At 41.8% G+C, this 13,002-nt stretch overlaps 3 protein-coding genes and 1 long non-coding RNA gene across 5 annotated transcripts; 1 reads left to right on the top strand and 3 right to left on the bottom strand.

Moving 5' to 3' along the window:
- Positions 1 to 7: 7 nt before the first annotated feature.
- Positions 8 to 2,136, bottom strand: LOC116204472. Its single transcript, XM_031536566.1, has 2 exons — positions 1,011 to 2,136; positions 8 to 514 (listed from the first exon to the last, which is right to left on the bottom strand). The coding sequence occupies exons 1-2, from the start codon at positions 1,052 to 1,054 to the stop codon at positions 214 to 216; spliced, it is 345 nt and encodes a 114-aa protein (XP_031392426.1). The 5' UTR covers positions 1,055 to 2,136; the 3' UTR covers positions 8 to 213.
- LOC116204473 lies at positions 236 to 814 on the top strand. The gene is made up of 2 exons (XR_004156346.1): positions 236 to 374; positions 441 to 814. It is a non-coding gene; the product is annotated as an uncharacterized LOC116204473 (long non-coding RNA).
- A 136-nt stretch (positions 2,137 to 2,272) lies between the features above and the next one.
- LOC116204469 lies at positions 2,273 to 4,377 on the bottom strand. The gene is made up of 2 exons (XM_031536564.1): positions 4,128 to 4,377; positions 2,273 to 3,818 (listed from the first exon to the last, which is right to left on the bottom strand). Exon 2 carries the CDS (start codon positions 3,683 to 3,685, stop codon positions 2,636 to 2,638), a length of 1,050 nt encoding a protein of 349 aa, XP_031392424.1. The 5' UTR covers positions 3,686 to 3,818; positions 4,128 to 4,377; the 3' UTR covers positions 2,273 to 2,635.
- A 993-nt stretch (positions 4,378 to 5,370) lies between these two features.
- On the bottom strand, positions 5,371 to 8,025 carry LOC116205753 (probable polyamine transporter At3g19553). 2 transcript variants are annotated; one of them, XM_031538406.1, is made up of 3 exons: positions 7,847 to 8,025; positions 6,557 to 7,551; positions 5,371 to 6,138 (listed from the first exon to the last, which is right to left on the bottom strand). In XM_031538406.1, exons 2-3 carry the CDS (start codon positions 7,534 to 7,536, stop codon positions 5,598 to 5,600), a joined length of 1,521 nt encoding a protein of 506 aa, XP_031394266.1. In that variant the 5' UTR covers positions 7,537 to 7,551; positions 7,847 to 8,025; the 3' UTR covers positions 5,371 to 5,597. The 2 variants fall into 2 exon arrangements, with proteins under 2 accessions (XP_031394266.1, XP_031394264.1); XM_031538404.1 differs by having other exon boundaries at positions 6,557 to 8,024.
- Positions 8,026 to 13,002: the final 4,977 nt, after the last annotated feature.

Below are 13,002 nucleotides of genomic sequence, written 5' to 3'. Positions count from 1 at the left end.
AAGAATGAGACTACGAAATTGATATTTTCTTATTGATTGTGATCTGGCACCCCCACCTTCGAGGCGATGCCGGGAGCTTATTAGTAGTACTCATCTTCCTTATTCGATTAAAGCAGCTCTTCATTCAGCTGCTGGGGTCCCTGCTAATAAGCACAGTATATGTGGTCTCCTAGCCACCTCTCCTTTTCTAATAATTCATGCGATTACATGGTTTTATGACATAGCAGGGTGAGAACATAGATTGGGGTCAGGTTTGTCCACTCCGTCAATGCTCCTAAGCCAGTATGTCTCAGCAAGTGAAGCCGAGCCCTCGGGAATATCGTCCATGACACTCTCGTGCCCTTTCGGGAAGTATATCCCTGTCCTCGGATGAGGTACCCACAGTGGCAGTTTTTGCAGCTCATCTTCTCCTTCAACGGCGCTGACTACTTGCTCTGCAGATTTTTCTTGCTGCTGCTCAATTCCAGTGAATCTACTCATAGTTCTACGGGCCTGCTTCGGCTGCTTCAATGAGCTGCATCAAGTTGCCAAGTTGCCCTTCAATTCATTTATCAATGAGGCATGTACATCTCTGTATATCACCATCAGCCGATACTCTTATCCTAAGGTTCTTTGAATCAGAAGCATTTCTGCTGGTTGTGCAAAGAAGTTGATATCGACATGTAACCATGGGGTTGTCATGAAGTGTTTCCCCGAGAAATTTGGGGCACGTTTAGAAAGCAATTTGCACCTTGAAGTCATAACTGTCTGCAAGTTCTGCAAACTTTCTAATGATATGTAGAGAAACAGCAATAACACAAGATTCTATTGCAAATCGACACAATAATAGCCCAGTAGTGAAAGTACATCAACATGAACAGAAGTTTTTAAAGGTATCCAGTAAAGAAAAGGACTAGGAGGAAATGCAAAGTATCAAATTCAAACCAGATCTATGTTATAAGCTTCAGCACGCGATTCTCACTAGAAAAAAAGAGCAACGAGTCATCGGGACGGAGATATGAAAGTAATACCTGAGCAGCAGCCCCTGTGTTCTTGCAATGATGGCCTTTGCCATTGCTTTGACAATATTCCGAGATTTCAAAGTAACAGTCGGGGCAGAATGCAATCTTGCTTTAGTGATCTTAAGTCGGTTGAGAGGCTCTTATTATCAGACAATTTCATGGATATATAATACAAGGTTTCTACTTTCCAACTGTCATGTCAGAGAGGAAAGAACTGATATCAGCATCTGTTCTACCTTTGATGCATACACATCCGGTGGAGCTTTGTGGAAAAAAGCAGCCGTTCATAAAGCAAAAAGTGGATCCTATAGCCACTTCCATATGCTAAACATGGGTTCTTCTACTAATCTATGGTTCCTAATAGCCGATTCAACCATTAAGCAGAATATTATCCACAAGAAGGACTAAAGAACAGAAATAGCAGTCCAGTGCTAGACATTCTCACCATCTCATCCAAGTAATGCAGAATATATAGTAAATCTCGTGAGATGTGAACCGCCAAGGGTTAATACAAGTGAATAGGACGTGTATATGCTTTGTAAGTAGAACAGAAGGTCATGGATTCAAATTCCTCCATCCACACGTATGTTCAGACACAGTCAGACTCCATTACCTCATGGGCTGTTAATGGACCACCAATTAAAAAAAATAAAACGGATCTAACTACATGAAAGAAGCGATTCGCTTTTCTGTATGAGAATGTATTAAGAACTTATAATAACCTCTTTTATTTCAAGGAAATACACCCAACAGTCCAATTTGTCCAAAATCTGCAAGATTCACTAGTCATCGCATGGAAGCAGGGAACTAGAGAAACAGAGGAGTGGATGAGTATATAACTATTGCATTACCAACTGATCGCATATTTAACAGATAAAATGCAACAAAACTACCGATCATATGAGTTACTCCCCTTTGGAACAAAATGCAATGCATTCTTTCAGATAAATTGGAGGAAAGCAACCTAAGGCGTAAGTAAGCTAAATGTTCTCTAATATTCCCCTATGCCATGATCTTCTTCTGATAACTGGACGGCGAAATAGGTAACATGACCAACATAGTTAATTACTCCTCGAAGAATTACAATGTCATCAATAAGGCATCCCAACTGACAAATAGTCCAGTTGCCTCCTATTTTCTTTCTAAATTATTCCTATGCCATTCTACCTAGCAACAAGAGAACCTGCATTCGGCAGACATCAGCAGACATCATTACAGACAAACAGTCAAATCCAGAATATAGCAGCAAACATATAAAGTGCAAGAAGCAATAACTTGTAATACCTCTCTATGTAATTCTTTATTTGCAAAACTTCAAAGTTCATACACCAAATGAGGGAGGTGAAGGGGGAAGGGCTAAAATCGCAAAGAGATGCTTGCTCAGAAGAATGGTAAAAAAGAACCTAGTGGTTAGATTCTAAATAATAACTTAGAAGCTTACACTTTAACTGTATGAACATGTCCCCCTTAAACAATCACCAGCCGCCGATTTGTAAAGCTGCCTGCCAGCTTCACTGTTAATCTCTCTGCAGCTTCAAAGATTATTCTTTTCGTTGCTCATTTTCAGCAAAATCTTGATGCTGCGGTACTAAGAAAGAAACTCTTCTCGCTTGCTTGCTGACTATTGTACAATTCTATCCATCTAAAGTACGAGAACAGATTCTCTCGAGGTGTGTGGACCAATACTGCCCAAGAATCTGAGGGTTCATCTCCATTGCTGCCCGGAAATCCAAAGTGGATGCATGAACATAGTCCGGTACTGCTGGTACAAGCCGATTAGTGCTGGATCCAGCCTGAAAGTTTATTTGCTTTGACCGGTTGTTTTCCTGCCTTGACCGAGCAAAACTGAGACACGGCTCAATCAACCTCTTCAGGTAGGAATCCAATCCGTTGTTCAACAGATTCACGCAGTCGAGAGAGACTTTGAGACCTTCGTTGTCCAACTTATGCATCAACAAACTTCTGAGTGATTGAGTATTGGATAGGAAGCCACTGTTCTGACATATCTCTCCATGGGAAGAATTACCGATGAGAGAAGTGCTAGGGGTAGTCTTGTGGGGCCCACCGAGATTTACTAAGACGCCAAGGGGTGCAGTGACAGGGCTTCGGCTCTGAACTCCGGGGCTTCCTGCAATTTGTTCAACCTCTTCCCCATCCTCGACCGAAGCAACTTCAATTGGCGGCCTGCTTCCAAGAGAAAGCAACTCCGTTGCACTTTGCTGCTTCGAAGCAGCCAATTCTTCTGATGTCATGCTCTGGGGTTTCCCCAGTGGTCCGAGAGGGCTTGGACGGTCCTTGAATTTCCGGTCCCGACAGACCGGAGACCTCCCTTTACGAGGAGATGAGGGGAATGCGTCCCCATACAAAGACTTGAGGCTGCTCCTCTGATGCACATTAGAGTCTTTTGCGAGGATCTTCCCCCCTTCAAGCTTTTTATAGGGGGGATCCTTAGCAATGCAGGCATTTCTCAGTATGGACCGAATGAGCTGATTGTGGAGGGGAATCGTTTCCCTCCCGATCGTACGGACACATAGTTTATCAAACTCTGACTTGGTAATCTTGGAACTGAAGAGTCTCTTAAGGTGATTGAAGTACTTCTCTGCTCTTTGGTGCCCGATCTTTTTGACGATCTGAGCTTTCAACTCAAAGGTGTCGATTCGAGAGCAGTGCTGATTCGGAAACATCTTCTCGTCAACAAGTTGCTCGGCTTCACCGGAGCAGCAGAAGAGTCAAAATGTTGAGCTCATCAAAGAGACGGCCTCGGAGCTGAAACCTAAAGCCCTAATTCCAATCAGTGATTTCCCTGGAAAATTTCACCTAAAATGCAGAAAATTACCATCAGAACATGCACCATTAGGTCCTCAAACAACAATGTGCGATCACCCAATTCGAAATTCAGCTCACAACACGCGCGAATCGAAGCACACAATAAAGCCATCACAGTATGTTAAACAATCAAATCGCGGCCAGCCCAACGACTAAAGACTCGAACTTGCGTCGACCCGACTTCAGAAATCAAAAAATCCGAAGAGACCCACTTCGAATTCTGATAGGAATCGGAGACCCAGCAAGGGAAATCAGCAATTCGAAATCAAGAACAGAAGTCAAAGAGAAGGGATTACGCACCCGAGTCAAAAGGGGGGGAATTGCGGCGCTGCGCGAGGAGGACGGTCGATAGAATAGTTTTTCCTTATCTAAAGATCGCGAAATTGGGTGTGCTGATGTGAATGTTCTTTGCTCAAAAAGGGAACACACGATACGGAGGCAAAGACGAAACAGGGGATTCTATGTGATGCGAGACGAGACACAAAGAGATAGAGAGAGAGAGGGCGAGGGGGCCGCGGGTTCTTACTTCTTATTTCTCTCTCTCTCTCTCTCTCTGTTTTTTTTTTTTTTTGGCCCTTTTTGTTCTCAAAACAAAAACATTCTCAGGAACAAAAGACACACGTGGGCTAATTCGTCGGCTCGGGACAATGTTAAAAGGCCCGTTTGGGGGTAGGTGGTGAGTTCGGGTTCGGGATTTGGACAGTGAAGCTGAAGGGAGTCGAAGAAGTCCACATCCACATAAGTGGGTTTGACCAAAAGCCATCACATGACCTCTCTCAACTGCCCATGTCCTTTTTTTTTCTTTTTTTTTTCTTTTTCCCGTACAAATAATCCCTTTCCGGGTAAGAATGTTGTTTCCTCGTCGATGTTATTTTAAAAATAGAATACAACAGTCAAGAAAGCGATGCAATGGAGTTACAAGCAACGTCATCTGAAATCAAGAAATTTGACATTCGATTGTCGCCGTTAATAGGATTTTTTGAACATTTATTTTCTTTTTCCGTTAATAGTTTCATCTCTTATAATCGAAAGTAACAAAAGAGTATTTCGAAGCAGAAAAAGGTAAGAAAATGGATCTACAAGTTTTGCGTGCATTTTTTTTTTAAATAATTCGAGCCACTGCAGAGTATATTTAAAAACATGTGTTTCACTTAAACATATGTAGAATTGGTTCAGTTCGACCGTACTGTGAGGTAAGCTCATTTCTGTTAGATGACGTATCTAAGCAACAGCTGAACCTCGACTTTGAGTTCGGCTGAACCTTTGCTTAGGCGCGCTCGGACACGAATGGCGAGCAACAAGATATCTATGAAATCTTTTGATGTTACACTAAGCACTGGGAGTACACCTTGATCATAATCTTGGCAAGTTCCTTTAGAAAAGGCCATCTCCTTTCCTAAGAAGTGTGTCGTCCCTTCTCTCTTCATTGCCACTGCGACAATTGACAGTCTTTTCGCTTATGACTGTGAGACGTACCTGTATGACTTCCAAACCGACCATTTGTGAACTAATTAGAGCTTAAAATGGTGAAAAGAAGCTTATATATGATCAAAGAGTATTTCCCCCCATTTTATTCAATTGCTTCCAAAAAAAAAAAAAGATTAAAATTCATCTTTCTATCAGTCATAGGATCATTTATGGGGGAATTGATTTTACATACTGCATCCAATTGACCATCTGACAAAAACAAGATCATTCTCTACAAACAGACAATGTACGACTTAAGTCGTCTCTGTGTTCAGACATAAGAACAACTAGGCCCCTCACCTCCTACTCCAACTTCAAGATTTCTGATGAAATATCCGACATTTGTTGTCCCAACTCAGATTGAGGCGAGTCTGAGAGAAGCCCGATGGCGGCCTCATCCACCACTTCCTTTCCTACTTTCGACCCATCGGACTGACCTGTTGGACCCCCAATATGTGATGGCAGCACGGGTTCGGTCTCAAATCTGACCCATTTCCTCTCTTTTGCATGGACTATAATCGGATAGAGAACCAAACCAACAACAATGACCACTCCGCTCACTACGAATGTCTTTGCAGAAGCCAAACACATGACAAGCACAAGGAGCAACGTTGGAGGGAGGCAGAGAGCTGTTGCCCCGATCGTCCCTACGGGGACTCTGTATGGTCTGTGAAGGTCGGGTTTCTTCACTCGGAGCCTTACGAACGCTGCGAACTCGAGAATCATTCCTATGGAGTAGAGGAAGTTGAGGAACTCGATAATCTCCTGAAAAGTCATCCATGAGAGGCAGATAACTCCGGTTGCGGAGCACAGTATGCTTATTGTTGGGGTTCCATACTTTGACCTATATGATTCGGTTAGGAGCAAAAACAAGATAAGTTAGAATTTGGGGTCAAATCAAGTTTCCTTGGCTTTGTTTGGATGAACTAAGAAAGCTTCACACTAATTTACGGATCTCTCATGAAAAGGCATCTTCTGATGACTAGAATTTTATAGCACTAAAACGTGGACCTAACACGAAGTGCTATATGCAGAGACGAGTTTATATGGTGAAAGAATATTTGAGAAGCTTAAAAATGTATCGATTGACAGATAAAAAAAAAAGTGCAATACTCACACAACAAACTGAACAAAGAAGAGAATCACCGTGTATATAAGAAAATTGCAGATATCTTCACAATTGATGAAAATTATAATGGCAGGAATATATCAACTTTTTTTATGTCTAAGGTGAAGTAAAGGCCCGGAGGAAAATTGCTGACCTTGAGGAGAAAATGCTAGGAAGCATTCCCATTTCGCTCATCCCGAGCAGTTGGAACGCATCCCCACTCATCTCAGCCTCAAATAGTCCCATGTTCGATGAGGCAGCAGCCACTTGGATCCACCATTTAAGCCACAACCCTCCAATCAAGAAGCCAACCTCTGCAAAGTATCCATCACTCCACTCCTCGGATGGTGAATCCAGGGTTCCTGTGCCTGCTAGGAGCGGGACCAAGTACGAGCCTACCACCAGCACCACTGCACCAAACAAGGCCTTCGGAAATGTCTTGCTTGGGTTCTCGACCTCCCCTGCTAATGTACTCGCCTTGTCCCAGTAGTTCAAATTCCAAAACATGCTATTGAAATATCCCCTCCAATCAACCCTCTTAAAATCTACTAGGAACCATTTTTGGGGCCTAATCCGAGGAATTGCGAGGATTCCCATCACGAGGAATGGCGCAAGTGAGAAGACCGCCAGGGAAACTGCAGAAAACCCGACAATGTGCAGGCCCCGGTAGTTCAAGAAAGTAAGTGAGGCTGTGATGCCCAAAAGAGCCGGGATTCGAGCCGCTAGGAGGTTAAATATCGGGAATGAATGCTTCAAGTAATCGAGGAATAAAACGGGGTAGAGGGCATTATCGATGACTCCACTTAGCCACTTCCAGAGTCCCTCCTGGAAGCCCCAGAAAGGCCCAAAGGCTGAAGATATCCACAGGACATATCCTCCATTATCGGGGAAAGTCGTGGAGAGTTCAGCTGTTATCAGAGCCTCAGGGATGCACCAGAACAAGGGGAAGATGAGAAAACCGAGCAGGGCCAAGAGAGGGCCGCCTCCTGCCCGGACGGAGTCCTCTATGCCGAACGGGCCACCCGAGACCTCGTAGAAGATTAGCGCAATTAGAGGGAACAGGGTCAGTTTGGGACTGCTTTCTTTTGCGGGGTTCTTCGCATCACTCACCATTCCCTCTCCTCCTTCACCCATCAACAGACAAGATAACTGCAGAGAGGCAGAGAGATGGACCAACCGTTGACTAACAATAGGCAGGCAAAACTCAGACTTCCCACAGATCAGGACACCACGACAGAGTCTGCAACCATTTCTTCATCCAAACTAGATGCATCAAGCCCTCAAAAATCAATACTTGACCGCACCCAATTGCTCAAACACTCAGCATACCTCAGTAATTAAGAGTGGACAATCAGTCCAACCACCATTTCCGTAACAGCGCGAAATTGGGATATCACGAAAACTTGCACAACCAAAATCCCAGCAAATCAATCAGGGACCTTACCTGCTCGGTATTCCAAACTTGCCAGAGAGAGAGAGGGAGAGACGCGCGCACACACACACACACATTGTTTCTCTATTTTACCTCAAGCTTGTGATTCCAAAGAATCCATTTTTTCTCCAGCTTTGATAGTTACTGCATAAGACGATTCCAAAGACTTTTCTTTAGTTGAAGAATTTGAAGCAGGTCCATTAATGGGGGAAAGGGATGTGTGAAAAATAAGGAATCTGTTAGTCAATCTCGCAGACGAAACGTTGAAAGAAACGCCGTTAACTCTGGAGCGAAACGGAAGGTCTTCTGGTGCTCCTGAAACTCCGGGGAGGAAGAAAAGTAATATGGCGGGGATGTTTGAGTTAATTGCAAAAACTCTCCCTCTACTTTTACTTTTTGTTGTATTGCCCCCCTAAACAAACGTGTAACCCACTTTCAAAGAAAATCTCCACGAACAACTTCTCTTGCATCACCCATTCCAATTTTATCGGATGTCTCCGAAGAGACGACTCCTTGTGCATTTAAACTTTTCTCATCTTTCGTTTTGGCCCATCCAGCATTTCTATTTCTAATGTCTCCTATTAGTCGCTCCAACCCAAAATTCAACTGTGGTTAAGAATAGGTTCATGCATTAGAAGGGGGATGAATAGGAGAGGAATGAGGGTAACATCAATGTGCGAGGAGCGAGGAGACTCACTTATGGTAATCGATCCTAGGGTCATTTGGTATCAAGTGAGAAGCAGTATTATCAATGTATCAAACCCCATTCTCTGCTAATATGAAATTTAGTTGGGTGGAGTAAGCAGCTGGGGGATAAAAAAAAAAAAGAAGAAATTTAGTTGGGTTGGGGGGAAAGTTATATCGATTTCTTAAGATAGAATTGTTTCGAAATTTCGTTTTTCATATATTAGTAAAATTAATTTGAAACGCAATAAACACGCTTCAATTAATGCATTTGAAAAAGTATAAAGAGATAAATATTATTTTTTTAAAATTATAAAAAATAATATAATTTGAAAACAATGAAATGCTAAGAAAAAAATTCTATACCTTTTTCTATCAAACGTAAGCGAAGATGAATCATAAAGTCAATAAAGAATTTTAAAATTTTACCAAAAGCATATAAGAATTAAATCTATGAATAAAAGTGTATTGGACACTATCAATATTATTAGAATAATATTTATATTTTATATACAATATTGATGATCATGTTAAATATTAAAATTAATAATATATAACTTATTATATTTAACACTATAAAAGCTTAAATACAATATAAAATATATATAATTAAAATAAGCATGCGCAATACACGAGACAATTAGTTGCAAGAATTATTATTGATCGTAAAACTTACTCTAGTTACAATTAAAAATTACTTTGATTTTTACACAAAAAGTTACTATGCTCTATTCGAAATTATTGCTTCGAATTGCATTTAATAATGAAAAATATTATTAATCTAAATAAGAAAATTAATCTTACTAAATGTGATTAATTTAAAATAACACGGTAATTGATATATGAAAATCATCACGTGCAATGCACGGGATTGAGCATTAGTACATAAGTAAAATTCATTCGAGGTCAATAAATGCTTCTCAATCTAAACTTCACTTGAGGTCATTAAATACACTTCAAATAAATGTAACAATTATTCTAAAATGTATTATCAGAATAATATATAAAAATAAATATGAAAATTGATATAAAGATTATATTCATTCTATTCAAATCATTTACACCATCTTTGGAATCAATTCTTGTAAGAAATTATTTTAATTCAGTTCGATTCAATTCAATTGTAAATGGATTATTTTGTCCGGAAAATTAAGAAACTAATCTGAACTGAATTGAGATGAATTAAGAAATTAATTCAATCAATCTGAATTATGTTGAGAACGGGTCATTAGAGATGGCCCCTGGTTTATTATTAGTTACCGTTTTCGCACCATCCGTTTATGGGAGCCCAACTTCTGGCCCTCACGAGCTTCCCTCTCGGCTGTTGCTGTTTGGCTTCGTATTCAAGAATTACCATGGGAATACTACAGCCCAGAGATGATCAAGAGAGGAGCAAATCAAATGGGGCCGCTTCTAGAGTTGATGGGAACACAGCGCTTACCACAGGGGCAGCCCCCATCGAATGCATTGGATCCGCCGGGCTGCTTCTCTGAACAGGAGGTTCCTGGGGAGCCAACTGAAGCTAATTATGAGGTACCGATCGTCAACATCTAAGTCAGACATTGGCATTTGCCGGAAACTCTTGCCTGAGTGTGAGCTCTTGGCTGTCCCCTTTGTTCCGAGAGTCAGCAGCGGCCAACCTACCCTTTCATTTTGTTGACATGGATTATCTGGACCACCACGCGGACAATACCTCTTCGCCGGCTAACTTCCATCTCAATATCTTGCTATGGAATTTCCGGGGCCTCAACAATGAAAAAGCATGCAACGCCTTGCGTGACCTCATCGATACACACATCATGATTCAGACTGAAACAAGAGTTCCTGGATGCGGAGCTGAATCTGTTGCCTACCGCCTACCCTTTGATCGATATGTTGCTTCCATGTGGAATTCCGGCTTCGCCACTGTCGATATTGTCAGCTCTACCGAACAAGAAATTCACGCACTTGTTCAGGCACATAACCACGAACCTAACTTGGTTTCTTTCTTCGATCTATATGCTAGTCCTAGGCTTAGTGATAGGTTGCTTCTTTGGGAAAATCTTGAACTTGTTCCTGCTCATTGCAATTATCCTCGGATTGCCATTGGTGACTTTAACGAGGTTTGTCGAGCTCGGAGAAGTTTGGCGGTAGCCCCATAGATCTTAATAGGTCACTCCGTTTTGCTGAAATGCTCGACAACTGCTTTTTAACTGACCTGGGGTTTTCAAGTCCTCGATTCACCTGGACCAACCTTAGGGAATTTGGTGGTTTAATCCAGGAAAGGCTTGACCGAGCTGTTGCTAATGCTTCCTGGAGACACCTTTTCCCTAATGCTGAAGTCTCTCACCTCACGAGAGTACATTCGGATCATTGTCCCCTTTTAATTACTCTTAATCCAACACAACGTTTTTACCTCACGCATCCCTTTCGTTTCGAAACCATGTGGTTTTCACATCCATCCTTTGAAAATCTGGTTCAAATTCCTGGGATGAAGGACAACATGTCCTTATGAATTCCATTCATAGTTTCTCCGTCAATGCCCGTGCTTGGAACAATGACGTGTTTGGTAATATCTTCCATCGTAAGAAACGTGTCCTTGCTCAGCTTGATGGAGCTCAAAAGGCACTTGCTCTCAAGCCTACTAATTTTTTTTTATCCAAATTAGGAAGGGATCTTCGAGCTGAATATTCTTCCATCCTCGAAAATGAAAGAGATCTCTGGGCTCTTAAATCACGTGCTGATTGGATGTTGGAAGGAGATAGAAACACTCGTTTTTTTTTCACCTTTCAGCTTTAATCAACCGCAAGAGAAACATAATTTCAGCCATTAAAAATCCGGTTGGCGAGTGGATTTCTGACCCTGATCGATTATCTTCAATGGTCAATTCTTTTTGTCAGAATTTATACTATTCTGAGCATTGTTCTTCCAGCCCTGATTTTTCAACTGCCATGGGCATCACACGTGCCATCTTTCAAGATGCCTTTGATTGCCTCAATCTTCCTCTAACTGACTTAGAAGTTATTGGGGCTCTAAAAATTCTTAAGCCTCGAAAAGCTCCACGTCCCGATGGTTTACATCCCATCTTTTTTTCAACAAAATTGGGAAATTGTCGGACCATTCTTTTGCAAAATCTATTTTTGCGGGTGGAGACCTCCCAAAGGGGATCAATGATACCCTCATTTCCCTCATCCCTATATCCTCTTGCCTGGAGACGGTCTCTCGATTTCGCCCAATTATTCTTTGCAACACCAGCTTTATAATTATCTCCAAAATCATCATTAGGGGTATTCATCCTATTTTAGATAATTTTATTTCACCCTTCCAAGCTAGTTTTATACCGGGACGATGTGCAGCGGACAATATTGTCCTCCTTCGTGAAGCCCACACGTCTCTTAAAAACAAGCAAGGAAGAAAGGGCACAATGATTTTAAAGCTTGATCTCGAAAAAGCTTTTGAGCGGATTGAGTGGGGCTTTATTCATAATATCCTTCATCTTTTCAACTTCCCAAACTCTCTCATTCGTCTCATCATGCATTGTATCTCGAGCACCAAAGTCAATGTGCTCTTTAATGGAGGAAAGGTTCCTTCTTTTTCCCCCGCCGGGGTATTCGTCAAGAGGAACCCATATCCCCTTATCTTTTCATTTTAGCCATGGAGTTCCTTTCACTTCGCATTGATCAGAAGTTCAAAAGGGATCCTGCAAGGGCATTTCACTTGGTAAAGGGGGTCTCACCTTATATCACCTATTTTTCGCCGATGATATCATTCTTCTCGGTGCGGCTGACCATGAGACCTCTGCGTCCATTAAACGCACCCTCAAACTCTTTTGTGAACTTTCAGGTCAGAAAATTAGCTTTGCAAAGTCCCGAAACATTTTTTTTTTCAAAAAACAAAAGCGCTAGGATGAAAAATTTTGATCTAGCGAACTCTATCTGTGCATGTACCACTCTTGGAAAATATTTAGGATTTCCAATGGATCTTTCTGCTGCCAACTCCTCTTCTTTCCATTTCCTCATTGATAAATTTAAAGACAAGCTTTTCGGATGGAAGAGCAATACACTTTCCATGGCAGGAAGAATCGTACTTGTCAATTCTGATCTCATCCATTCCCCTTCATGTAATGCAACGCACCCTCATCCCTCAATGCATTTGCAATGCCCTTGACCGCCTTAGTTGCAATGTTCTTTGGGGATCTTCTAATGGCAAAAACAAATGCCATCTGGTGAGCTGGAACAAAACCACTTTTCCTAAAAGGGACGGTGGCCTCAGTATTCCTCGAAACGAAGGGCGCAATCTCGCGCTTTTGGGAGGATTTGTTTGGAGGGCTAGGCAGGACAATAGACCGTGGGCCCTTATGATTAAAAACAAGTAATTAAACCGCAGGTCTTCAAATCCCACTGCCTATTCTCGTAACCGAGCTGCTTTGCAATCGGGGGACCTAATTTGTCAATTGGGTTCTAAATGGTCTATTGGAAATGGGTCGAGAATCCACTTATGGGAGG

This window comes from Punica granatum, chromosome 4, assembly GCF_007655135.1.
Source record: "Punica granatum isolate Tunisia-2019 chromosome 4, ASM765513v2, whole genome shotgun sequence".
In the NCBI taxonomy this organism is placed as follows: Eukaryota; Viridiplantae; Streptophyta; class Magnoliopsida; order Myrtales; family Lythraceae; genus Punica; species Punica granatum.
The sequence above is the reverse complement of the archived record's forward strand: the minus strand, read 5'-3'. Positions and strand labels throughout refer to the sequence as shown.

Bases quoted from the DNA above. Each gene is read 5' to 3' on its own strand.
- LOC116205753 (XM_031538406.1), bottom strand. From the start codon at position 7,536: ATGGGTGAAGGAGGAGAGGGAATGGTGAGTGATGCGAAGAACCCCGCA. The intron at 6,139-6,556 runs GTCAGCAATTTT...CGAATCATATAG, and splicing joins CCTAGCATTTTCTCCTCAAG to GTCAAAGTATGGAACCCCAA.
- LOC116204472 (XM_031536566.1), bottom strand. From the start codon at position 1,054: ATGGCAAAGGCCATCATTGCAAGAACACAGGGGCTGCTGCTCAG. The intron at 515-1,010 runs GTATTACTTTCA...AACTTGATGCAG, and splicing joins ACACAGGGGCTGCTGCTCAG to CTCATTGAAGCAGCCGAAGC.
- LOC116204469 (XM_031536564.1), bottom strand. From the start codon at position 3,685: ATGTTTCCGAATCAGCACTGCTCTCGAATCGACACCTTTGAGTTGAAA.